This window comes from Thunnus maccoyii, chromosome 6 (genome assembly GCF_910596095.1).
Source record: "Thunnus maccoyii chromosome 6, fThuMac1.1, whole genome shotgun sequence".
Lineage (NCBI taxonomy): Eukaryota > Metazoa > Chordata > Actinopteri > Scombriformes > Scombridae > Thunnus > Thunnus maccoyii.
Genome location: NC_056538.1, coordinates 14,767,501 through 14,791,717, shown reverse-complemented (window position 1 = coordinate 14,791,717; position 24,217 = coordinate 14,767,501). Strand labels below are relative to the sequence as shown.

Genomic DNA, 24,217 nt, shown 5'->3' with positions numbered 1-24,217 from the left:
CACCGGGGCACTCGATCTGTGTGTTGGCTGGGAAGATCCGTAAAAATGCTTTTCAAAAAAGCACTCCTTCTTCAAAATTGTTACACAGTGTTATACATTGTTATACATGAGTTTTGTTGTTTGTTTTTTGCGCCACCAACAGTCTTGGTAGCCAGACTGGAGAGGGATCAAGGTCGTTTTAATGTTAGCGCTGAGTGCTGACTCCGCCATCCCGGATTTTCGGTGTACGCCGGATAACGAGACTCTAGCGAGTAATAGAAACATGCAGTAGACACCAATTTGTTTTGATTAGCTTTGATCAATAACGTGTTTATCACAGAGTTTAACGGCGACGAATTTTTACACAGCAATTGTGCATTTTTTTCCTGGAAATCAGCGAACAAGCGCAGTTTTATCGTAAATTAATCTAGATAGAAAACAGCCTAACTACAAGTCCCATAATGTACCTGTTCGTTTCCTTGGAGATGATTTGTTGTCTCCTGGACAGGTAAATGTTAAGCTAACACAGTTTTCTAAATAGCCGAGGCTAAGTCGCGTATTGCTATTATAAGCTGCTTTATTTGGTGGGTAAGTGTCTGATAATTGTGGTGTGTGTCAATAGTTAATTAAAATAAGTCACTAACTAAAAATTGGGCCGAAATGGGCCTGTGTGGATCTGTACCATAGAAATGTATAGTTTATAGCCTGTGTATGTGTAGCATAATATACTAAAATATGGCAGGATTACTATAAAGTGTGTATAGAAATCTATCTATCTATCTTATGCTATTTTTGAAAACAGTTTCTGTCCTCCTACAGGTGAGTACATCTATTGCAGGTGTGAATATGTATGGAGCCCCAGTGGATTTATCTTTTAAATACATCAGCAGCTTGGCAGGTAGAACACTAAATCTCTCTCTGTCATATACCTCAAAGGTTTCTCTTACCAAATATGCTCTATTAGGGTCTTGTACCTTTGCTGCCATGGATGCACATTTCAATGCACTGCAGTATACTTAAAATAATCATAGGAGAGGTGCACCATAGAAAGCAGCAAATGCCAGTATGATTCTGTGCATAATATAGTTTTGTGATAAACTGTGATATTCTTTAATGCAACATACAACCTTGTATGTCAAGATTTCATTAATCAGTTCATGTTTATGTGAATATGTTTAATACTGCATTGTCCATGTGTTGTCACACACTGCACCAAAACCACTGTGAAATTAGTTAAATATTAAGCTTTTGTTGTACCAAATGAATGTATAATAAATCAATCCAAGATGTTCTTTTATATTTCCGTTTTCTAAACCTTTCCACATTTACTCTAATGAACATATAATGACTTTTGTGCATTACATTTGATAAAATTATCGATACATTTAGATTTATTTGAAACTTAATAAATAAATCATAGAAATAAATACAAAATTACACAAAACCCCCGAAAATCAACAAACAAGTGCATAAAATTCACTCTATTGAATTTGCGGTTTCAGACACACATTTAGAGGAACCCAGCAGTGGTCTGCGGCCTTTAAAGAGAAATTCACAGAAGAAGTACCTAAGCCGCTCCCTGCGTCTCAATAACAACAACATTACTGACCTTCATGACCTCCAGAGGACCATTAGCCACTTCCTGGCTGAGCCATCGCAGCTCGCCTGGCTGGACCTTTCCTTCAACAATATCACAAATATAGAACAAGTGAGCTTTCTCTGTACGGCTTGTTTGTGTGTTTGCTTGCACAGTTGTTTAGCTTTCTTTCCTTCAGACTCTTGCAGAGACATAATCACACACAACTATTTTATTGTTGGTTGGGCCAAGTGTAACAAGATTTTTCTGTTGTCAGATTTAATGTGTGTCACAGTGCACCTGCAACATGTGTGCGTATGTGTGTGTTTGTGTTCCAGGTTTTGTGTGAGCTGCGTGAACTGCGTGTGTTGTATCTTCATGGCAACAGCATTTTTATTCTGTCGGAGGTGGACAAGCTGGGCGTTCTTCCACATCTACACACCATCACTCTGCATGGAAATGTCATAGAGACCAACAAGGCTTACAGGTAAAGACTTTCTCTCAACTTACAACAAATTTTCTCCTACCACAATCATGCAGTACAAATTAAATGTATCATTATTGTTTAATACATTTGGATATGAGATACTTGGCCAACCATTTATAGCTCTGGCCTAAAGGTGATTATACAGAGCAAGCAAGACACACAGCTGCTGGTAGGTTACTGAGAACAGAACAGAATGAAATACAGACAAAGTCAGCAATTAATACTGTCATATACTTCAGTGGTGTGGAATAATGGATTACTCTTATGCTAGGAGAGTGCAATTATATTGAGAATGTGTGTCTGCATTTGTGAGACACATATGCTTGGCAAGCATGTAGGTGCGTAACAGTGTAACAGGTGCTCAAATGCAGATGAAGGTCATATTACATATCCTAGTCTGCATAGCAACACCAGTTACAAACACATACACAGAAAGAGGATCTGCTGGTTAAAAGTGTATTCCGATTAACTGATTTCTCATAAATAAATGCAGCTTTTTATTTAAACAGTATCTCAATTTGTAGCACCAGTAAAATAGAGATAAAGTGATTGAGTTTGCAAAGCTACAGACCTCTTTGTCATTCAATTTCTATTTCTTTGTGTGGACACATTCAAAATGTATTTGCATACATGAATATGTGTTTTTGTGCATTTAGGAATCGTGTGATTTCTGCTTTACCTGGGTTAAAGATGATGGACTTCAGTGCTGTGACGCGCCAGGAGCGAATAATGGCAAAGATTTGGCATCACGGCAACAATCGACGCAGAAGCAGCAAGGAGACTCTCCGCTGACTGCTGGCTCACGTAAACTCCATTGTGGTGTGTTGAAGTCATGGTTGAACCAGTATGTTGTGTGCTTTACGTTCACTGCTGGAAAATATCTAAAATATTTAATGCACTGGTTGTTTGTATATTTTGGGTGGAATCAGCAGTGGTTTTCATGTTTTATTTTGTGAATTTTGATCTGCTAAAATCAACCCTGTCTCTTATTAGGTAGTCCCGAAAGAAGTCACCATGCTTTGGCCCTCTAATTTGGTTTTAATAATATTTTGATATGATGAAATGATGGGGAGGCAAATGTTACTGATTGACATAGAATGATCTGAAGATGCTGGCTTTGAGATACTGTAAATGTGTGTAAATTCCCTGATATTGCTGGAAACATGGGTGTGGATTGTGGAATATTGTTACAGATTATCTTGTTACAACAAAGTTGCAAATCAGTTGTTAACTATCTTTCTCTGAACTATGTATTTCTCAGATATGATCATGTGGATGTTTTTATTTATTTATTAAGACACAAGTGCTTATATGTTGAAAGTCTTTAATGAATAACTAAACCAAAAAAACAGCCAAAAAAAAAAAAAGTCTTAAAACTTTTTGGTACTAGCCTAAGATATTACAAACATATTTCAGGTAGTATTACACATTTGAGAAACAAACAAAACAGAAAAAAAATGCCAAGAACCCATTGCAAAAAGCTCAAATCAATTGCGTGGTTGAAAAAAAAAAAAAAAAAAAAAAAATCACAGCCTTGCAGATCATCCCTTTAGAGATTCAAGAGCGGCTCACCGTGCTCCCTGCCCACGCATATAGTCTTCTGCTCTCCGACGAAGAGCAAAAATACATTTAAAAACACAAATAAATAATCACAAAAAAGTCTCGGATCATTTTATCTGTTGTGGTACATGGATTGTTAACGCTCTTCCACACTGCTACAATGGTTAGTTTCTGATTAATATGAACAACTCAATCATATTACAATCCGCAGCGAAAAGCTTTGTTTAAAAGCTAACAAACGCAGGCCTTAAAAGTGTTCTTTTGTTTCATAAAAACATTTTGTTACCACCACAAGATCTTAGCCAGTCCTGGCCAATTAACTCTCTACAAAAAGAGGAACTTCATACAATCCATCATCTGTTTTTATATTCGATCAGAAAATTCTGTACAAAGAAGGCATGAATACACGTCATCTGTCCCTGCACCCTCCTCAACTGCCTCAACTGCTATTGTAACGTGAAGTTCTGAGATTTGAATCAAAGAGTCTGCCGTCTCAATGTTTCTTTAGTGCTAGAAAACTGCAGAGGACACGTTACTGTCTGTAAACTCGAGCACTTGTGCCCAAAGAAAGCTCCATCTGTTCCCGCCTCCAGTGATATTAGTTGGCCCACCCGGCACCCCCTGCTTGTGTTTGCATCCTCACCCACCAGAGGAATACCAGCACTGAAGCCTCATGATTTTGCCTCACCTGGAATAACCAATCACTCACTGGACTACATATTACCAGCCCAATATGAATCAATGGCAGTTTTTACATTATTACTGTGAAATGTCAAAGAAATTTACTAAAGCCATGTTGGTTTAATGGTTCGTCTTCAAGTTCTAATGTTTCTTGTATAGATTACTATAAGATGCTTGATGCCAAATTCTGACATCTTAACTTCAAAAGAAAACATATTCCCCCTTTTTGGCTCCAATTTTTTTTTTTTTTTTTTTTTTTTTTTACAGCTGTTTTGTTGTGCAAGGCGAAGGTTTGAGAAATGGGCAGTGTCATCCCAGGACAACAGAACAGAGTTCAAGACATATGAAGTGCAAACCCTTCTCCAATATGGCAAATATTAATCCCTCTACTGTAACTAGCTAAAGCATTCAGTCATTACTCTGCACTTATAGTACTGTGATCATTTCCATTATTCCATGACACAGTCCTCATTTCTCTTCTTCTAGTGGAGATTGTATCAAGTATATGCACTGATAGCCTTGCACCAAAAATCCTTAAGCTGTTTCAAGTGAATATACTGTACTTTCCTCCATGCCTTTGGGTGTGTAGCTAGCCTTGCTTGCCTGGTTACACAAAACAAGCCACAAAAATTTTGAAAATAAACATACTGAGAAGGCTCTGAAAACCATTTAGAACTGTAAGAGAGATCACCAAGAAGGATGAATGATGATTTTTCCACATTTGGTTCAGACAAAGGCTGTGATCCAGGCATTAGGCAGAGAGGAGGTCTTGCTGTTGTAAATTTAGACCATCCTCTGTTGCCTATGATGACTATTTGTCAGTGACCCATCATTAAGTACAGTAAAGGACAGCCATAGGGTGTAATTTGAGGTGCAATCCTACATCGTCTCTGTCTTAGTAGCAAGTTAGAGGCATAGCTAAGAAGCACAAGGACCAAGATGCTTTAATAAAGGGTGGGCTGGAGGGTGAGGATGCAGGAAGTGACATAGAGAGAGCAGGATGGGAGGAAGAATATGCAGGCCAGAGTCGCAGAATCAAGGAATGGCAAACTGGACCACCAGTTCTTCTTTAGCATCCACTTTGATTTGAGAGATTGCACTGTAAGCATAAGCTGCTATCTTGGACACCTGAAAAGAAAGAGGAAGATACAGTTCATGTGCAGCATACAAAAATATCTCAAATTCACAATTTCACCAAGAAAAACAAGACTTGTTAGCTGTATTTGACCACTAGAATGTCTTTTTACAAGGTTTATAAAAACAGTAACAACAGAAAAGTAAGATCTATTTTAAGCCACACATTTAGTCACGCCCACACACACTGAAATACCTAACACTTTGCACGCTGTCCAACAGAGTATCTGAGCCAACACGTACACGACATGAAATAATGCTACCACTGGAAACACATGCCAACATATCTTGAATATGTGCTAGTGTATGGTTACCTGCTGAACATCTGAGTATGGCACCAGGTCACTCGCAAGCACTTGGTGGGGCTGGCTGGTGAGGGAGGGGAGAGCAAGGGCTTTCTTCTGGGGCAGACTGTTGCTCAACACAGCAAGTTTTGTACTGAAACAACAAAAAAAAAAAAAACAGAAGCTTACTTGGGCTGTTGTCCTGTCATTACATAAATTGCAGTTTAAGTTTAAAACACACTTTGTCTAGGGCTCATCACCTCATCTCTTGTACCTGTGTTTTAGCCTGAACATAGCTGCTGTGTTTGGTGGAAATCATCTGACTGCCACTGGGTGTCATTGAATGTGATGTTTAAGATGAATGTTAAGGGGAAAGGCACACACTGTTGTAATTTTTTGGTTGGATCACTTCCCCTACCACCTTCTAGAGCTGTTGGGTTGATGTACATTGTTTACAGTTTCATTCTTCCCACCAATATTTAAGCCAAAACCCATCACAACCAGCATATACAGTACCTGTGCATATACAGTTGGCCCATTTTTAAATAGTCATCTGAACATCTCATTTGTGTAAATAACTTACTTTCCCACAAGCTTTTAATTAGTCAGACACAACCAGATAACACAGCCTAAAAGCACAATCCATTGCACATACAGCAGTAAAGCGTAAAACTCAACATCTTGTAAACTAAGAATGTTTTTATTACATGGCTGTAACAAGTCATGCTATGTTTACAGTTTATAGGCCGTCTATGATTCAGCTGGTGAATGATAACTATCTTCACATGAGTGCAATACAAATTGATTCGTCTCATTTCGAAAGTAAAGTCTGCTCTAAACAGACACCCACAGTCTTCCCATACAGAAACACAAACAAGAAAACAGAAGACAGAAGACAAGTGCTCACCAACATACCTGTATTGCCGAGCTTTGTCCATGTATTCATGCTGCTCCATCATGACGGAGTCAGCTGCTGAGACATCAATGATGTTCCTGCAGAACAACAGAGACAACGTGTGTTTACTGAGGCACTGTATGAATTACATCTTTACTATTATTATTATTATCATCATCATCGGGAACTACATGCCGAGTTTGGCTCGTCTATGGCTGCGTAAAGGAGTCTTACTGTGCTGTCTTGGTGAGGATGGATGTAAGGAGGGCCTGTTCATCTGTCCGCGCTGAGGGGACAGTGGTAGTGATCCAGTCCTGCCCATTTGGGGGTTTGCTGACGGGGTTCGGAGGGATCAGCGGCTTACGTTCAGGGTCCTACAACAGATTGATCAAAATATAAGTAAATGATGAGGCAGCTTTGAGTGGCATAGAAAGAACTTTACCTATTCATTTTTAAATTCAGCGTGACATTAAACATAATACAAATATAACAGTATAGACTATGAAATGAAACAGAGTACTGCATGACCCATTTAGATAAATGTACAATCACATGTAGTGACAAAAACAGGACACATCAGTTCAACAATCACAGCACTGCATTTTTCAACAAGTGATAAATACCACAAAACTGCGAGAGTAACACATATAATTACACCACTTACAGTAAAACATTAAGGGAAGCATGAAAACCACTCAACCTCCCACCCTCACTTAATAAACACATGACAAAATTTACCCGTTGCCAGCACACCTATTTTCCCAAATGACAAACAGAAAGCAAGAAAGTAAACTTAGATTTTAACCAGCTGCACAAAGAGCCCCAGTCTTGATTGATTTTATCTGATTATCATCTGCTAAATAAGACCTACAGATAAGAAAAAAGTTAGATGTTCAGACTAATATGTATCATTTTGGTATAACACAGACGTTAAGTATTTATTTCCACTGCAGCTTCTCTGCTAACAATAGTATAAACTGCATATGAGGGGAAAATGTTCTGCATGAAGGAAGAACAGACTGTTTCCGTAAACTTAAGATAGCTTGGCATCTTAAGTCATATGACACAACACACGTCAGGAATATTGTTACCGGAATATCACTCATTTTTTATGATGATGGGCCTGTTTATTATACTTACAGTAATTCAGATCAGTCCAGCTTGACTTTTAACAATTTGGTTTCAGGAAACAGTCTTAACTTGCCTACAAATTATCATGAACCCTGCTACTCGTGAAAGTGACTGCCATACGTGTAGTTTTCTTATAAATATTTTTCGTTTGTGTACAGCAGTTGTTATCTGTAATCGTTTCATCTATGTGCTGCTAACTGCTCAGCCTGCCCTGGGCCAGGCCTTCACCCGGAGGCTTAAACTAGCAAGCTAAAAGCTGCTTGTTTAACGTCATACACCTTTACTGTCGAGACAACAACCACTTTACTGACCTCAACACAGTTCCTTAAATGTATTACATGCACATTAACATCCTCTAGAAACTGAATTGTGTCGTGTATCGTCATAAAAATAAATCTTGTATTCGTCGGGACAGTTTTAGCCAGCTAGCAGCTAGCTAACTACCTGCTCTGTGGTCTCGTTCTCGCTGCTGTAACAGCAACCCATGGCAGCGTCCGAGGGGCCAAACTACACAACCCCAGCTTCCCTGGTGTCCTGACAGAAACCAGCCGTGTTTGTCGTCTCCAGCAAGCATGCAACTTCTCTTCAGCTAGGTTTTTTTTTTATTTGAGCTTCATCTAAAGGTAGGAAGCTACTGTCAACAGCAGCTCTTCAGACGAGCTATCACATGACAGCACCGCCGTGGTGGTGCAACAACACAAACCACCACTTCCGATATTGAAGAAGCAGCTGTAGCCCTCGTCACGTGACGGGGGGAGTTTTAAAACGTGAGCTTTCTGCGAAGGATAGGTTCACAATTTTTCATGTCTGTCTTAAAACAATAGGTGCCTCAGAGAACATTGAAATAGGTTTTTCTTGCTGTAATCGTTCCCCCTGCTCACACTGACCATTAGAAGATCCCGTACCATGTAAGTGATGGGGGCCTAAATGTATTTAAAAGTTTATTTGAAGTTGTTATGAAGCTCCAGCCATCCAAATTAGTCAAAACAAGTAGATATCTTTCATTATTGCAGTCTGTTTAGTGCCCAACAGCAACTGTTTACCCAACAACAAGTTAAAGGACCAGTGTGTAATATTTAGTGGCATCTAGCAGTGAGGTTGCAGATTGCAACCAAATGAATGCCCTTTTCTACTTTAATTTGGCCATGGAGTGTTAAATTATTGCTGCATCATCCTGCAAGTATTTTGATGTGTACAGCATTGTCTTGTTTAACCTTCATAATATAAGTACTGCACTGTACTTTGAGTAAAGTGCCAATTCCAGTAACCTGTCTATGTAGTGGTTTACTCTCATTTTTTTTCTCTGAAAGATGGTAGTTAATAGTGAGATACAAACACTGCAAAGATTAAATCAAGCTATCTGAGTTCATACTACTATTGAGCAAAATCAAATAGGCAGCAGCAAAAGAAGGGAACAGGACTAGGCTTGTTGGTGCACATGTGTAACCTCCCTGGGAAAAGATGAAAGGGTCTCTGACACCCTCTGGCTGAGTATGATGACAGAGTATCACACATACTGGTTCCAACACACTATAGTTTCAGTTTATTTCCAGTTGCTAAGTAGCATTTCACAATACTGTCTGAAATAGTGAACTGATTGAGCTCTTTGATGGATTGCACAGACCCTTCAGCATCAAAGTTCATTTTCTACCTTGAAAATAGAAGTTTGACAAGATAACCTTGACTCAAGGTCCACTTCATAGACTGTATTTACTAGCTTTGAGTTTTCAGCCACATCTGATGGTCTTTATAAGTGGATGGACTTTGCAAACTCTATCCGACTAAGGTTATTAGTAGTTAAGCTATTTGAATTTTGGCATTCTGCCATTACTTGTTGTAATTTAAACAAAAAGTTTAGACAAAGCGTACTGATACCATGGCTGCAGAATTTCTGACTTGTCAATTGGCTTTAAAGTCAAATAAATTAGGCCTGGTTATAAAAACAAGAGAAACACATAAAGAAAAAGATGCATACAAAGACCTGGATTCAGTGTAGAGAAAAAAACGTAATGACCAGGGGACATGGACACACAGTCACTATGACCTTGATCTGATATAAATCATTGCTTCAACTTTATTTTGCAGCCTCTACAAAAAATAAAAACAAAAATATGTGTTCTGGACAGAGAGAGCAGCAGAGCAGTAACTATTTTGTCACATTTTGACCAGTAAGTCTCTTTGCGCTTCAGCAGCAGCCTTTAACCGCCACCCAAAACACTTCAAAGGACCAGTATGTAAGGTTTAGTAGCATCTTGCGTTACGGACTTGGCAGAAATGGAATATAATATTCATAAGTATGTTTTAATTAGCGTTGCAATCTGCAACTTCACTACTAGATGCCACTAAATCTTACACACTGGTCCTAAAACTGCTGGTGAAGCTCACTCAGGAGGGACAAGTACAGTAAAAAGCGGACTTAGCTGCAGGAGACCACTGTTCACTTCCCTTTTCCAACCATGAGTCAGGACAGTATTTTAGAAACTGTAACTACAATTGTCGCAGTGTTTACTGTTGCCATGACGACAAAGGTTGCCTAACTTTAAAGAAGTAGGAATGTTAACTTTAACCCACAATATGTTTCAAGTGATCATTTTAACCCAAACCATGATCTTTCCCTCACCCTAACCAAGTGGTTTTTGTGCCTAAACCTAACCAGACCTTAACCCCAGCATTTTCACACCATAAAACATAATTATTTTTTAAAAGTAATTTGGAAAGCACAGATAGAGGCGGCATAGCCTATTAGAAAACACTTCTAACTAAGTAATTGGACAGAAAGTAGTATTTGGGTGGAACAATTGCCTTGGTTGCACTTTTGCAGTCGTGAAAACTAGGGTCCAAGAAATGTGGCCCTAGAAATGTTTTTCCGAAACTGCAGTATCTTCTACTGCAGGAACATAACATTATTATTGCAAGAGGCCGCTGCATGAAGCTACATCCATGGGCCACCAGGCCTGTGTGAGCTAACTGCTGTGGGAAGGAGCCAAAGTGGACAGTCTGAAGAAGGCTGAGTGGTGAGGATGACCCTATTAACCTGGTCACAATGAAACCAAAATGCTATATGGCGCCATCTACTGGCTTTAAAAAAGCAACTGTCATCGGCATGTTGTCAGCTCCCTTCTGGCGGTTGGCTTGAAGCAGAAATCCTTAAGTCGCTGGTTCGAGTCCGGCTCGAAGGAGTAACTTTTTGGCCTTGATTAACAGGAGAATATTATTATAACAGTAAACTTATCGCTATTAGCCCCAGGAGCTAAGAGTCTGTGTTTCTCAAAGATAAATCACTGACAATCTTTCAAAAACCCAGTAGTTCATTTTAAAGGCATTTCTACAAGCCTAACCTAAATCAAAATATTACCCACGCTGCACAGTAAACCAGATTTTAAACCCATTTCCAAAGTGACTATTTCCTAATCTAAACAAGTTGATCAATTTGAAGATGCCTCTAAAAACAAATACATCTACAGTCTGTCTTTAAACTATAGGCTACAGTCAGTTTAATGTTTTTCAGTTCTGTGTCTCCAGCTTCCAGACAGTTTCAGTGGAGGCAGCTTGTCTGATTGATGGGGTGGGACGATGACTGGGAGGCGCCTTCCCTCTCATTTACCCCCCGTTTCCTCCACACCTCTTTGTTTACACCTAGAAGCCGGGCGAGTCCAGGCAGAAGGGTAGCAACTCTGAGGACTTCACTTTGTTCTTGTTGGAACAAAAAACAACAATGTTTGAGTCTATGTTCATCTTAATTTTACTGTCTGGAGCTTCTCGTGCTTCTGACGCCGGGGCTCCTTCCCAGCTGGGACCGCCGTCGCTCGGGTTCAGCTCCTCGGTCCGCTCGGTGTGTAAACCCATCCCTAGCACCCTGTCTCTGTGCCACGGGATCGGCTACCGGCACATGCGGGTCCCCAACTTGCTCGGCCATGATTCACTGAGGGAGGCCCAGCAGCAGTCGGCGGCCTGGCTGCCCCTGATCTCCAAGCTGTGCCACCGGGACACCAAGAAGTTCCTATGCTCGTTGTTCGCCCCGGTGTGCCTGCCGGAGCTCAGCGGGCCGGTCAGCCCCTGCAGGAGTCTGTGCGAGGCCGTGCGGGACGGCTGCGTTCCCGTGATGAGCGCGTTCGGCTTCCCCTGGCCGGAGATGTTTAACTGCACCCGGTTCCCGCGCGGAACCGAGCTCTGTATCCCCGCGACCGGAGCGCAAGAGGGGCGCACAGCGGAGGAGGTCAAACACGAGGAGGCGCTGAAAGGTCAGTGGACGCATCTGTGACAGTTCGGCAGCTTTTACTCCTCAGTTACATGTCAAATACAACTAGTTTAATTTCCGCTTGGTACAGGTAAACTGTCAACTACATTTTCAATCAACATTGTCACCACAAAACAACTTTTTTTTTACTTTTTAAAAAGTAACATTATTTATATTAAGAGTTAAAAGACCACAACATAAATATATCAGTTCTTCAGTGATATGAAGAAGCCAAAGGATCCCATGAGGCTTATTCACATCATTAAAGAAGTCCAGTTGCCTTTTACTCGGCACTTCTAGATATACTTTTGACGTACTTGTGGCTACTTTACTTGTCTTGAATATTTACATTTTGTGCTACTTGCAACTCCACTACCTTTCAGAGGAAAGTATACACTTTTTACTTTACACTACACTCATCTGACAGCTTTCAGATGATCATTATCCATTAAAAAAACATAAGTGTATAAAATAGTTTGTAAAAGATCAGTGGTTCCTAACAATTTGGGCTTGTGACCCCTTACAAAAAAGCAGTGTGTAGTTTGGTCCCTTGTTTCAGACTTGTCAGCAGTTCCACCAAAGACAGATTTCCCCTCTAAACATCTCAAACTGTCTCATTTAAATTGCTGTTCAAGGCCCAAAGAGGTTCCCCTGATTTATCTTGTAATCGCTTGGATTGCTCTTTTAGATTGTTGTACTGGTACTTTAAACTAAGTAAACGATCCAAGCACATATAGATATCTGTTAATTCTTGAATACAACCTTGTAGCAGTTACAATACTACCTCACCTACCTCACTTTCAGAGTGCATGAATCATTAGTATATAATTGCATAGTTATCTGTACAATGTATGAATCATCCATGTGGCCTAAGATGATGGTTCCCATCCTGGGTTGGGTGGACCCTTCCAGTGGGTGTGTTGGTTGTTTGAAATATTTAGATGGTGGAAATGCTCACAACTCATAGACATATGCAACCTGTGATAAGTAATCGCAAGTAGACTACTTTATTTTGGGGGGTCACAAGCCAAAAGAGTTGGGAACATCTGGCCTAAGGTATTGTAATGTATACAATGCTTATAGTTTTTGATTGTCATTTCTTTATTTTATGATTTTGATAGATTTATTTCATTTTTAACTGTTCTTATCCATCAATTTGGTCTGATTCTTGTGCTGCTTTAACAAATAACTTTTCCTTCTCTGGATAAATAAAGTCTTATCTTAAAGTTTTGCATGACTTGATCACAGAGTTTCTGCTTAAAGACACCAGTGCCACCACCTTTATGATTTCTTTTACACCATCACACCTAGACTACCCCCATCACCTCACTGCAGACACAGACAGTCATCTAATCTGCTCTCCTTTCAATACTCAGGGAGCGTTATCTGTGATGCCTGTAGTCTGGCTGCTGAGGGAGAGACCGACATTCAGGACAACTTCTGCCACAGTCCATATGGTGAGAACAATGTGGGCCACGAAATACATCCTTTTTTCTTTTCTTTCTGAGCAGAAAACAACTTACTGTATTATTACTCATACAACTGGTCACATAATAGATGATCTAATCATATATATGGGTTGTTTTACAATGTGTGTGAAATGACACGTTTGTCTCTCTCTGTGGCAGCATTTAAGATGCGTCTGGGCAGCGTGTCGACGGTGGGAGGGGACCGTCAGCTGGTGCCTCTGGCCCGAAGCCGCATCCTGAGGTGGGCAGGGGGAGGTGCAGAGAGGGCAGAAGGGGTTGGAGGCGCGATGGCCCACAGTGCTTTGTGGCTGCAGGAAGGAGGCACCTGTACGTGTCCGGGCTTGGACTCTGTGGACACAAACGAAGACAGAGGGTTAGAGGAGGAACGGATGGATAAGGGACAACTGAAAGGAGGAGGGAAGGAGGGGAATGGTGCGCAGGGTGGATGGTACCTGGCCCTGGCTCAGGCTGAGGAGGGAAGGCTGGTGTTGACTCGGCTGGTGAGGTGGAGCAGAGAGGACAAAGAGCTGAAGAAGTTCATCAGGGCGCTCCTTAAACAGCCCTGCCCAGAGCTGTAGACAGGCAGTGTTGTACTACAGTGTCAGTACCACAACCCCTCCTGCCCCATCAGTGTTATTGAGTACCTTGTGATCATACACAAGCTGTAACTCTGATGTGCTAGTAGCAACACTTTACAATAACGTACACAACATTTGGAGTAGTCAACAAAAAATGAGTAAGGAACAAACCAGAAGCTAACTGCTAATTAATGAACCGCTAACAAATAGTCTCTAAATACTATGTTAATGAAGCAGCGTTTGAAGATTGGTTCCTGTGAATCTGCATACTGGCAATTTTCTTAATGAATGATTAACTCTGAAAAAGGTGTTAAATGGCACACAATCAAGAACAAATTTTGTGTTAAGTGGTGCATCATACTTGTGACTAAAACGGCATCATTACTTCATGATTACCTTACCATTCTTCACCATTGGCACCAACATTTCAGATGCACAAGCAACACAATCTGCCAAATCTTTATTACTACTCATGGTCTGCAAAGGTTGATATCATTCCAACTGGGGCAATATTTGTGTATTTTCATGTATTTTTGTGTACATTTGTGTATATAGAAGAGACAAAATGTAATCCTTAGAAAATTATCAGCAAGAGTAGATAATTAGTTGTGGGTTTTTTTTTTTTACTGATTTCAGTTTTAAATATTAGGGGTAAAAAGGAGGTTATCCTGACTTCTATAAACAGCCATGGAATTGTTATTCCTTTAACAATAAAATATTTCCTTATAGTCCCTATCCTGTCACTGTATATGAGTAATATCTTGATATATACAGCACACCCTTTGTCATTTTATTTCATAGCAGCTATAGTCTCAGTACTCTGATGTGTGAAAACTCTCATGTGAAGTGATGAGAAAAATGAGCATGTTTGGATGCTATAATCTCAAGTAACAAATCAGATGAAAAAAGAAGCACTGAAAGAAAAAGTGATGCAGCTATAAATCATTTATATTTATCTGAAAACCATTAATACACAAATTTTCAGATTTTTGCATTTTATTAAATGTATTTGTACCTACTGAACACTTTTAAATATTTGCTTTAATTTGTTGATTTGAAAACTCTTGAGAAGAGTGTATTTTTTTGTATTGACACATTATATTATAACATAAATAAGCTTGTCTTGCTTTGTAGTGTTTGTGTTTTTCTTGAACTTTCTATCATGACTCAGTAAAGAGAGAAACTAGACTCCATACAGACACACACACACCTGTTGATGTAAACTTGATATTCCCTTTGGCTCACTCTGTCTTGGCAATGTTGTAAGTGTGTCTGATCAAAAGTGACAAAAATCATTGTTTGACAGCAATAGACTTTTAGGTTATATTGCTATGTTAGAGCCTGTTGAATGTAAATGATTAAAGGACACATACATGCACATGATGCATAAATAATTCATACCCCCGGGTCTCTTACCTTCACTGTCAGACACACACACCTCCGTTTTTCTACGCTTGTCTAAGCTGAAGTTCCACTTTCATCTTCGTTATTGTCTGCGCAGCTGCTCTGCCCTCGCCAAACATTTCAGAAAACAGGTGAGTATGTGTGTGTTTTTCATTGAAGAGGAAGAGAGATGTAATTCTGATGCAAATATTTTGCTAAGTCATCTGCTCTATGTGGAGCAGAAAGCCTGTTGAGTCTACAGTTACATGAGGCAGCAGAAACAACTAGATAGCTACAGCATTGCCTGTCACATATACTACAGGACTAAAAGCATGAAAGCTTGTTTTTATGTAGATCTCATCTTGCATGATTAAAAGTTTGGAGAGCATCAGTTTCAAAATGTGTTTTACTGACCTGAAATTTAGATGATTCAGTTAAAACTGTCACTATTGTTTGGTCTTTCTAGCCAATTGTCCTCTTAACATGTTTTACAATGATGAATATTCTTCTTTTTTCAATTAATTACAGTTGTGAGGGATATTCCTGTAGTTTTACAGCTGTGATCATTTAATTTGTGAAACAGTCTAAAAAGTCAGACCTAAGCAGACTTGATACCACATAAAGAACAGTGGAGTCACAGTTGTGGGAATGAAGAATTTGCCTCTTAAAACATTGATAAACTTTGCTTACTGATTATTTTCATCTGAAATGACTAATGATCTTATTGCATTGTAAACCCTGTTGATTGATTCTCTATTAGTACAAACCTTTTGGCACCTTCAGTACAGGACGGAAATATGTGTGTAAGATCTTGCAGCACTAACGTAGAGTTGAAGCACAGTTTGGGACTAAATAACAGCTCTCAGCACTGAGGATCTTGCTGCACCTCGATGATCCTCAGATTTATTGATTCAATATCAGTGGACAAAACGACAGTGTGATTATTGTATAAAAACATCCTACTTGTGCTGTATATGACAGAATGTCTCATCATAAAAACATAAAAATATAGTTAAAAATAAGGTAGAACCATGTTTCTGATAGCAAGACTTCAGTAAGCAGTTGTATACTGAGACCTTTATCTTCATATTACTTTCTCATCTAAATGATCTAAAATTCCAGTTTCAAACCAGACTGAATGTGTTGCTTTCTACTCTGCAGGGAAGCACAGTTAGATTTAAAATACAGTCAGCCAATGTCACCATAATCTATGAATATAAAGGCAGAGAGCAGGGAGACAGAAGCACTGAAATCCTTCAGTGAATTTCTGGTGCCACATTCATGTGAATGTGGTTCTGAAGTTTTGAAGGGGCACATGAGGACACTGCATCCACTTTGTTAACACTCTCTTTTTGAGCATACCTGTAAATGAGTATAAATGATTAATGAATCTACCTGGGTGTGTGTTTTTCTCTGTGCGAGCTAAGATGGTGTCCCCTGCTATCGCCCTGGCTTTCGTCCCCCTCCTGCTGACACTGATTATCAGGTACCGCTACTACTTTGTGCTGTTCTACCGGGCGGTGCTGGTGAGGATATGGAAGGATTGTGTCACCGGTCTGACCCGGGAGGAGCGAGCCTACCAGTATGTTCTCACCCATGCCACCCCTGGAGACCCTGACAGCATCCTGGACGCCTTTGATATGTGGTGCAGCAAGGTGGAATACATCAGCAACATTGGGCCTAAAAAAGGTGAGCAGAAAAGTCACAAAAAAAAGACCTGTTTATCAGATTTATGACTTAAAATCCATACAGAACATGTATGTTTTTGTGTCTGGTTCCTCTGTGTGTAGGGCAGATCCTGGACCGGCTGCTGATGGAGCAGAGTCCTCTGACAGTGCTTGAGCTGGGTGCCCACTGTGGGTACAGCACCGTGCGGATCGCCCGGGCTCTTCCCCTGGGTGCCAGGATCTACAGCATTGAGATGGACCAGAGGAATGCTGCCATTGCTGAGAAAATCATCCGCCTGGCAGGGTTTGATGATGACACGGTGAGATGCTGCACAGCCCCCCCAACCACACACACACCTGAAACCTGTAACATGCATGTGCATATAAACTATGCTTGCAAACATCTATTTTCCTCCAGGTGGAGCTGATTGTGTTTGTCTTCCAGGTGGAACTGATTGTGAATCCATCAGATGAAGTGATCCCTCAGCTGCGGTCTGACTTTGGTTTGGAGAGGCTGGATTTTGTCTTCATGGACCACTGGAAGAAATGCTACCTTCCAGATCTGCAGGTGGGTAGAATAAATCATAAGAAAGAACATTTTCACATTCATAAAAATTCATCAGGCAAGCAGTATAGAAGCATCAGAGCCAGATCCATCAGGGTCAAAGACCGCTTCTATCCGCAAGCCATCGGACTGTTGTACTCTGGGACATCACATACACACACACAGAGACACACACACACTCTCTCTCTCTTTTCCCTGCTAGGCAATATTTATATTCGTATCAGAAGTATTTATCACTTATGTGCAACACTTCACTTGAACACTGATGTGCAAGGCATATACGTAAATGTATAATGTATATTTGTCTCTTTTATTTGTTTTTTATTTTGTCTCTTTTATCTTTCTCTTCTCCTTTTTATTTTTTATTTTTTTAGTATTCTAAATATTTATTTCACACTGTAATTGGAACTAAAGCTTGTAGAAGCCAAATTTCACTGCCTTCAATGTTGCCAACTGCTGTGTTGCTGCGCATGTGACTACAATACTACTAAATATATATTGCTTTATATTTCTCAAGTATTTTCCCGACATATTATATATCCTGGTGTTGCAAAATCACCACTCATCTTCCATAGAAGCAAGCTAAAAATATATTTATTATTATTATTATTATATGTTGATACTCTTTCAAGTCTACATATGTGCCACTGACTGGGAACAAAAATTACTCTAAATCTAAATAAGTCTGTCTACTGATTCTTTCAATTGAAGGACGGGTTGCTTGAAGTACACGTTGCCTTGATTTTACAGTATGAACTCATTTCTTTGTGAATCTTTTTGATATTTAGGTAGTTATGAGAGCTATCAGATACTGTCAAAGTAAATTAGTAATGTAAAGTCACCTCAAATTGTGCTCAAATTTGACCTAAATAAACCAGTAATTTACTGCTGTGATCAATCCCAGCGTTAACTCCTTCACCTTCACCTTCTTGATACTGCCTCTGTTTGATTTAAAGATGCTGGAGGGCTGTGGTCTGCTAGGCAAAGGATCCATGATCGTGGCCGACAACGTGCTGTTTCCTGGGGCTCCAAAATTCCTCAGATACCTCCGCAAGAGTGGCCTGTATGAGTGGAAGATCCACCGGGCCACACTGGAGTACAGCAAGGGCATCAGGGATGGGATGGCAGAGCTGGTGCACCAGGGAATCAAGTAGACTACACAGACTGGGACAGATGTCAAACGTTATAGACATCATTTAAGAGTGGCAGGGGTTGATTTGATGATGATATGTCCCACGTTAAAAAACATTTTTTAGAATAACTGTGATGGAGAAGAGAACTGTAAATTCTTCCAAACTGTTACATTCAATTCATAACTGAGGTATCTAGTCTTTCACAGATCTGTAATATCTCAACTGAAGGTGCCGTGTAAACATCTTCCACAAACTCTGCAATACCTCACTACCAGCACCCCCTCCTGGTTTAAACAAAAACCAGGAAAAGAAATCGTCATGTAACCATTTAGTAACCTAGTTACTACAGAGACACAATTGATTAATTTCAGTTGGGGACCATTATCACACGTCACCCCTCTCACTCTCCCCCATGTTTCCAGTCACTTGCCACTGTCTGCTATTTAATAATGGCAAATATGTAGAAAGAAAAAAAAAACGCAAAAGAGCAAATTCAATAATAAATATTTTATGCAAAACTACACTCAAGGTCATGTCATTATTACTGAGTTACAAAAGTCCTTTGTGCACAAGTTTGATATTACTTCATTTCAGGAGGAAAATTTAACCTTTACTTGAGTAAAGTCTTTGCTGACATTCAGCTAAGTGTTAAATTTCATTAATTCTTAATTGTCACTGATTGAATTGACATCGCTGCCACCCAAATTCTGATTCATACCATTTATCAGCACTGTTCTTTAATTTATCTCACTAAACATTACAACAGCCTGTGTTCTTCAATACTATGACATTATGTAGAAAACCAAAAAAAAAAAAAGTAGAGTAGAAAGATGAAACCCAGATTTAATCAAAATGAGTTAATTTAATACAAATAGTCAAGGCATCCGTTCATTTAAATACAAAGAGTCACAGCCTTGGTAAGCAAATCTAGGACAGACACCACATAATATTGATGGACACTGTGTGAATTCCTGTTTTAATTAACATTCTGACTGCTTTATCAAATTCAAAAGTTTAAAAAAAACTATTAAAATATGTTTCACTGACAAACATTTTTTGTATGAACATAATACTATTTCAGAAAAATTTCATGAAAATTCCACTGAAGATGTGATATCTGTAACAAAATATTAACGTTTAACACACACAGTTGTCTAAAAAATGTCAGAGTTGGATTAAGGAAGTTACTATATGGTGAAGTCTCTGTACGTCTCCTTCATAAGTAACAAATTATTTAGCTGACTGACAAATTGTTTATGCTCAGTCAGCTGTTTGGAGACTCTCGGAGAGGTGGCACATGACTGATAATATGACATGGTCAAGGTTCATTGGGCTGACATGTGTGTGCGTGTGTGGATTTTAGAGCAGGGGGAACTGCAAAAGAAAATGACAAAAACATGACGTGCACAGGCATGCACACAGTATTTTCACACCCATTCTCTGCATGTGACCAGGTAGCAACACTCTAAGCAGCGTCCACTGATGTCCACGAGCCTTCAAGGCAGACTGCAGCTCAAAATTAGACATCTGTGCCGGATTTACTCAACCTCCCACTGAAGAATATCATGGTTCAAGCAACTATATTCTTTTCCTGTTTACACAAATAAAAAATATATTTGTGTCACACACTGAGGGACCAGCAGTCAGGTTTTAAGTGCAGAGTAGGAACCCAGTGCCAGGCTAAAAAAGTCTTTTTTCTCAAATCATCCATTGGTCTTGGTCTTGGTCTGCACCCTCCATGTCCACCTGACAGAGAAAAAAAAAAACAAATTAAAAAAGTATTATTTGTACATGTTAAAAAAGAAGCTAAAACGAAAAAATGCATAAACGGGATTAAAAGAAATTTCAGTGTATTTAGCAACTGTTCCTTCAATTAGAAAATATATTCTACAAAACAAATATTAAAACACCTCATTGATCTCGCCGTCATCAGGTGACTCATTGTAGTCGTTCATCTCATCCATGTCCTGCATGTCTTCTTCATCTTCTGAGTCTTCCTCGCTGTCCTCCTCATCCTCGTCATCCTCCTCTTCTTCCTCATCATATCCGGCCTGCAACCGGGATATACAGAAGACATTCACAGATGAAGGACGCACACACAAAACCAGATATTTTATCTAACAAACAGACACCTCCAGGTCTCAAATACGAGATGTAGGCTCCAGAGTAAGATTTTCTGCACAATTTTTATTGACTGTGCCCAACTGCTAAATAAAGAGTGACCAGCTTTTTAAGCACAAGATGAAATGCAGCAAGCTCTAACTTAAATGTATTTGTACAGCATACGAATTAAAGAAATCAGTATCTTTCTTTCATTGTGTGGCAATTTATGCATTACATGTTAAAGGCTACAAAAATATAGTACCTCAAAAATAGGTTTCCCAATGGGCATCAAGTTGTTGTCCTTCTCAGCAATGCTCTGCAACTGAGGTAAGAGAGAAAAAAACAAAAACACATGACATGAGAGCCTAATAAATCAGTATTGGCATATCCGTCTGATACTTTTAAATGAGACCATCTTTTTTGTCTTTTATTCTCTTTTACTGCATTTGTTTTCTACTTTTAACACTGTGTCCTTCCTGCTGCTCTGTTGTTGTTGTCATGTGTAACTTCTTTTTGCCAATTCATTTTTGCATCATTGAGTTCCTTTAAAAAGCACTATAAATAAAATGTATTATTTTTATCATTATTATTTATGTGGGGTGATTACTAACGAGAACTATCAAAGATACATTTGAGGTAATTTAAAAGCAGTGCCTCCCTCACATGGTTTGTCCAACAGGGAGCACTGACCAGTTTGTTTTCCAACTGTAAGATGATAAACTGTAAGTTTAAAAAAAAAAAAAAAATATATATATATATATATATATATATATATCATCAAATACCTTGGTCTTGAAATAGTGTGTAGTGATATGTGTATGTGAACATATCCAAGTGTTCGTGTGTTTCCACAGATGATGTTTTACCCAGGTTTGGTGCTGTTGCTCCTGCTGGTGCAGCTCGGTCTCGTCCACACAGGGACGGTCCAGGTTGAACCACAAGGTCTCAGTGATCCGGGGGAACAGAGAGGGGAACAGCGTGGACATGTCTGTCACACGGGGGACAACAACAACAACAACAAACACTGTCAATCAGCACGCCTGTGATCAGACTGGAGTGTAACTATGTGCAGGTTTAACCCAAAAACAAAACGCTAAAATGCATTTTAACGTAAATAAAAGAAGCCATTGGTATCTGTTAGAGCTATTGTAAGCGAAGTACACACACACACTGTTTAAAAGGCGACAAGAGGGATGATATTTTGAGGTATGGAGGGTTAACACACGATTAAAGACCAAATTCTTCCTTTTTAATGACGCACAAACTCTTAAGTGTCATTCACGCTACCGTGAATCATTTGGAAATAATAACGCTGTGTAATATGATATTTTTTAACCGTAATTCACAGCGAAATTAAAGATTTGTACGTACCTGCTTCTGTGAAGCTCTAGCTTTCAAAAAAATTCAAAACATATGTGACCGGAAGCCGCTGGTGTTCACCTGCACACATTTCCGGAGTCTTCTTCTTCTTCGTCTTCTTTTAATGGCGAATTGCAACCGGGCGGCGCATTATCGCCACCTATTGTCGTGTTGAATTGTATTTACATCCTCGTTATCAGTCCTGAGTTTTGCAGATAGTGGTTCTCAAAGTGGTGCCCGGGTACCCCCAGGGGGTCTTTGAGGGGGTTCCATGGGGTCCCCCAAAAAAAGGGAAATAATCTATTTTCACTATATTTCCATCCATAAGTAACACAATAACATAATGTGTGACTATTTTGGTCATGGGTTTCATACATTTTCTGTAATTAAACACCTAAAAGCATCAGATGGGGGCCCTCCAGAACAAAATCTTGGGGTCTGTGGTCTAATTTGTGTCAGTTTAGGGCTCCTTGACTTGAAAAAGTTTGAGAACCACTGTAGACAGGTGAAGACATGCTTTAAAGCATAATTTCCAGAGCTAAGATTGTTTTAAGGTCCATGTATTTAATCCTATAACACTTCAGTTCATTCCGTAATAACTTTCTTTCATTTGCATATTTAGGACGGAGAAGAATGACATGGTCCACAGTCTCCATTTTATTGCAGACCACAGATCACATGTTCTGCTTGGATGCTTCCCAGTGAGGTGTATAGTGTGTCCCAGTCTAATCCTACTAATCAGACACTCTTTTTCCCTACTTTTCCTACTTGGCCTTCCCTCTCCAACTTCTTGCTGGATCTGATACAAACATATCTTTATCCCATAACGTCTGCCATTACATCTTAATTTTGTCACATATGAAAACTTTGGTTTCTGCCTTACTCATTGGTATTGCCAACTCTACTTTCCCTTGGATGCCTACGTGAGCTGGTACCCATAAAAACTGTACATCAGTGTAAATACGGTAGTGATCACGCCACATGGTAGATTCCTACATGTGGAATACAATAAAACCAAAGTCTCTGTTCTTTAAATGTCACTTAATACCATTTCCTAGATCGGCTCATTTGTGATAAAATGTACACTATACCCATTTATACCATATTTGCAGGTAATACTGACCTAGCACACACAGGGTTTGTAAATTCAGTCTCTCATTAAATACACACACGCACATTTACACTCTAACAAAAAAAATTAACCACTGATGCTACACCTTAACATGCTTGTAATGTTTTTTTCAGCTCAAATTACCGACACAGATGCAGCAGAAACTTATCTTAATTGGCACCATTTTACTCTTCTTATGGCCACACTGTCACACTGGCCAGGTCACACTGCCATTTGCATGCGTGCGTGTGTGTGTGTGTGTGTGTGTGTGTGTGTGTGTGTGTTTGTGTGTGCATGCGTGTGCGTGCATGTGAAAGAGTATGATAGACCTTGAGATAAGACAAAGCTCCCTCACATTAAGACATAATAAAACGATCAGATTATCACACACACACGCACAAACACACAGACACCTGTGAGTGTGTGTGTGTGCTTGTGAAAGAGTGTGGTAGACCTTGAGATAAGACAAAGCTCCCTCACATTAAGACATAATAAAACGATCAGATTGTCACCCACCCACACACACACACACACAAACACACACACATATGTGAGGCAGACTTTGGACTTTAGAAAAATATTAATTTAAGCCACGGCAAGTTCTCACATTTTAGTTGCATTAGGGGCCACCTTATTTTCAGTCACACTCCACTCACACACAAACACATGTGCGCGCGCACACACACACATACACATATGTGTGTTTTCTAAAAACTTATTTGGTTGTCAGAAGTGTGTCAGAGGTGTCCAGAGAGACTGCAGATTTGTAAGATCATCTCTTCAGAAAGGAATCACCACAGTATCTAACAAGGTAATGTGAAACTCTTCATCGTTGTTTGTAAAAATCTCCTTATTGATCTCTAAACGTGTTTCCCCTCTATAGAT

At 39.6% G+C, this 24,217-nt stretch overlaps 6 protein-coding genes across 10 annotated transcripts in view; 4 read left to right on the top strand and 2 right to left on the bottom strand.

Moving 5' to 3' along the window:
* Positions 1–39: 39 nt before the first annotated feature.
* Positions 40–3,204, top strand: lrrc51 (leucine rich repeat containing 51). 3 transcript variants are annotated; one of them, XM_042415382.1, is made up of 5 exons: positions 40–487; positions 799–877; positions 1,482–1,687; positions 1,894–2,042; positions 2,699–3,204. In XM_042415382.1, exons 2-5 carry the CDS (start codon positions 826–828, stop codon positions 2,832–2,834), a joined length of 543 nt encoding a protein of 180 aa, XP_042271316.1. In that variant the 5' UTR covers positions 40–487; positions 799–825; the 3' UTR covers positions 2,835–3,204. The 3 variants fall into 3 exon arrangements, with proteins under 3 accessions (XP_042271316.1, XP_042271315.1, XP_042271317.1); XM_042415381.1 differs by having other exon boundaries at positions 482–567; XM_042415383.1 differs by having other exon boundaries at positions 487–563.
* On the top strand, positions 2,793–19,485 carry tomt (transmembrane O-methyltransferase). 2 transcript variants are annotated; one of them, XM_042415380.1, is made up of 5 exons: positions 2,793–2,861; positions 16,822–17,083; positions 17,185–17,381; positions 17,507–17,629; positions 18,583–19,485. In XM_042415380.1, the coding sequence occupies exons 2-5, from the start codon at positions 16,822–16,824 to the stop codon at positions 18,778–18,780; spliced, it is 780 nt and encodes a 259-aa protein (XP_042271314.1). In that variant the 5' UTR covers positions 2,793–2,861; the 3' UTR covers positions 18,781–19,485. The 2 variants fall into 2 exon arrangements, with proteins under 2 accessions (XP_042271314.1, XP_042271313.1); XM_042415379.1 differs by lacking the exon at positions 2,793–2,861 and adding an exon at positions 10,653–10,741.
* On the bottom strand, positions 5,203–8,449 carry lamtor1 (late endosomal/lysosomal adaptor, MAPK and MTOR activator 1). The gene is made up of 5 exons (XM_042415384.1): positions 8,172–8,449; positions 6,831–6,970; positions 6,617–6,694; positions 5,732–5,855; positions 5,203–5,411 (listed from the first exon to the last, which is right to left on the bottom strand). Exons 1-5 carry the CDS (start codon positions 8,211–8,213, stop codon positions 5,319–5,321), a joined length of 477 nt encoding a protein of 158 aa, XP_042271318.1. The 5' UTR covers positions 8,214–8,449; the 3' UTR covers positions 5,203–5,318.
* sfrp2l (secreted frizzled-related protein 2 like) lies at positions 8,618–14,658 on the top strand. 2 transcript variants are annotated; one of them, XM_042415378.1, is made up of 4 exons: positions 8,618–8,635; positions 11,368–11,968; positions 13,341–13,421; positions 13,593–14,658. In XM_042415378.1, the coding sequence occupies exons 2-4, from the start codon at positions 11,443–11,445 to the stop codon at positions 14,009–14,011; spliced, it is 1,026 nt and encodes a 341-aa protein (XP_042271312.1). In that variant the 5' UTR covers positions 8,618–8,635; positions 11,368–11,442; the 3' UTR covers positions 14,012–14,658. The 2 variants fall into 2 exon arrangements, with proteins under 2 accessions (XP_042271312.1, XP_042271311.1); XM_042415377.1 differs by lacking the exon at positions 8,618–8,635 and having other exon boundaries at positions 10,735–11,968.
* A 92-nt stretch (positions 19,486–19,577) lies between the features above and the next one.
* On the bottom strand, positions 19,578–22,322 carry anapc15 (anaphase promoting complex subunit 15). Its single transcript, XM_042415385.1, has 5 exons — positions 22,234–22,322; positions 21,729–21,850; positions 21,125–21,184; positions 20,670–20,810; positions 19,578–20,505 (listed from the first exon to the last, which is right to left on the bottom strand). The coding sequence occupies exons 2-5, from the start codon at positions 21,846–21,848 to the stop codon at positions 20,458–20,460; spliced, it is 369 nt and encodes a 122-aa protein (XP_042271319.1). The 5' UTR covers positions 21,849–21,850; positions 22,234–22,322; the 3' UTR covers positions 19,578–20,457.
* A 1,748-nt stretch (positions 22,323–24,070) lies between these two features.
* The window catches only part of folr (folate receptor), a 4,740-nt gene continuing 4,593 nt past the window's right edge, over positions 24,071–24,217 (top strand). Inside the window, exon 1 of the mRNA XM_042414879.1 lies at positions 24,071–24,143. The gene's annotated coding sequence lies outside the window, so the exon portion shown is untranslated. The remainder of the gene's footprint in view (positions 24,144–24,217) is intronic.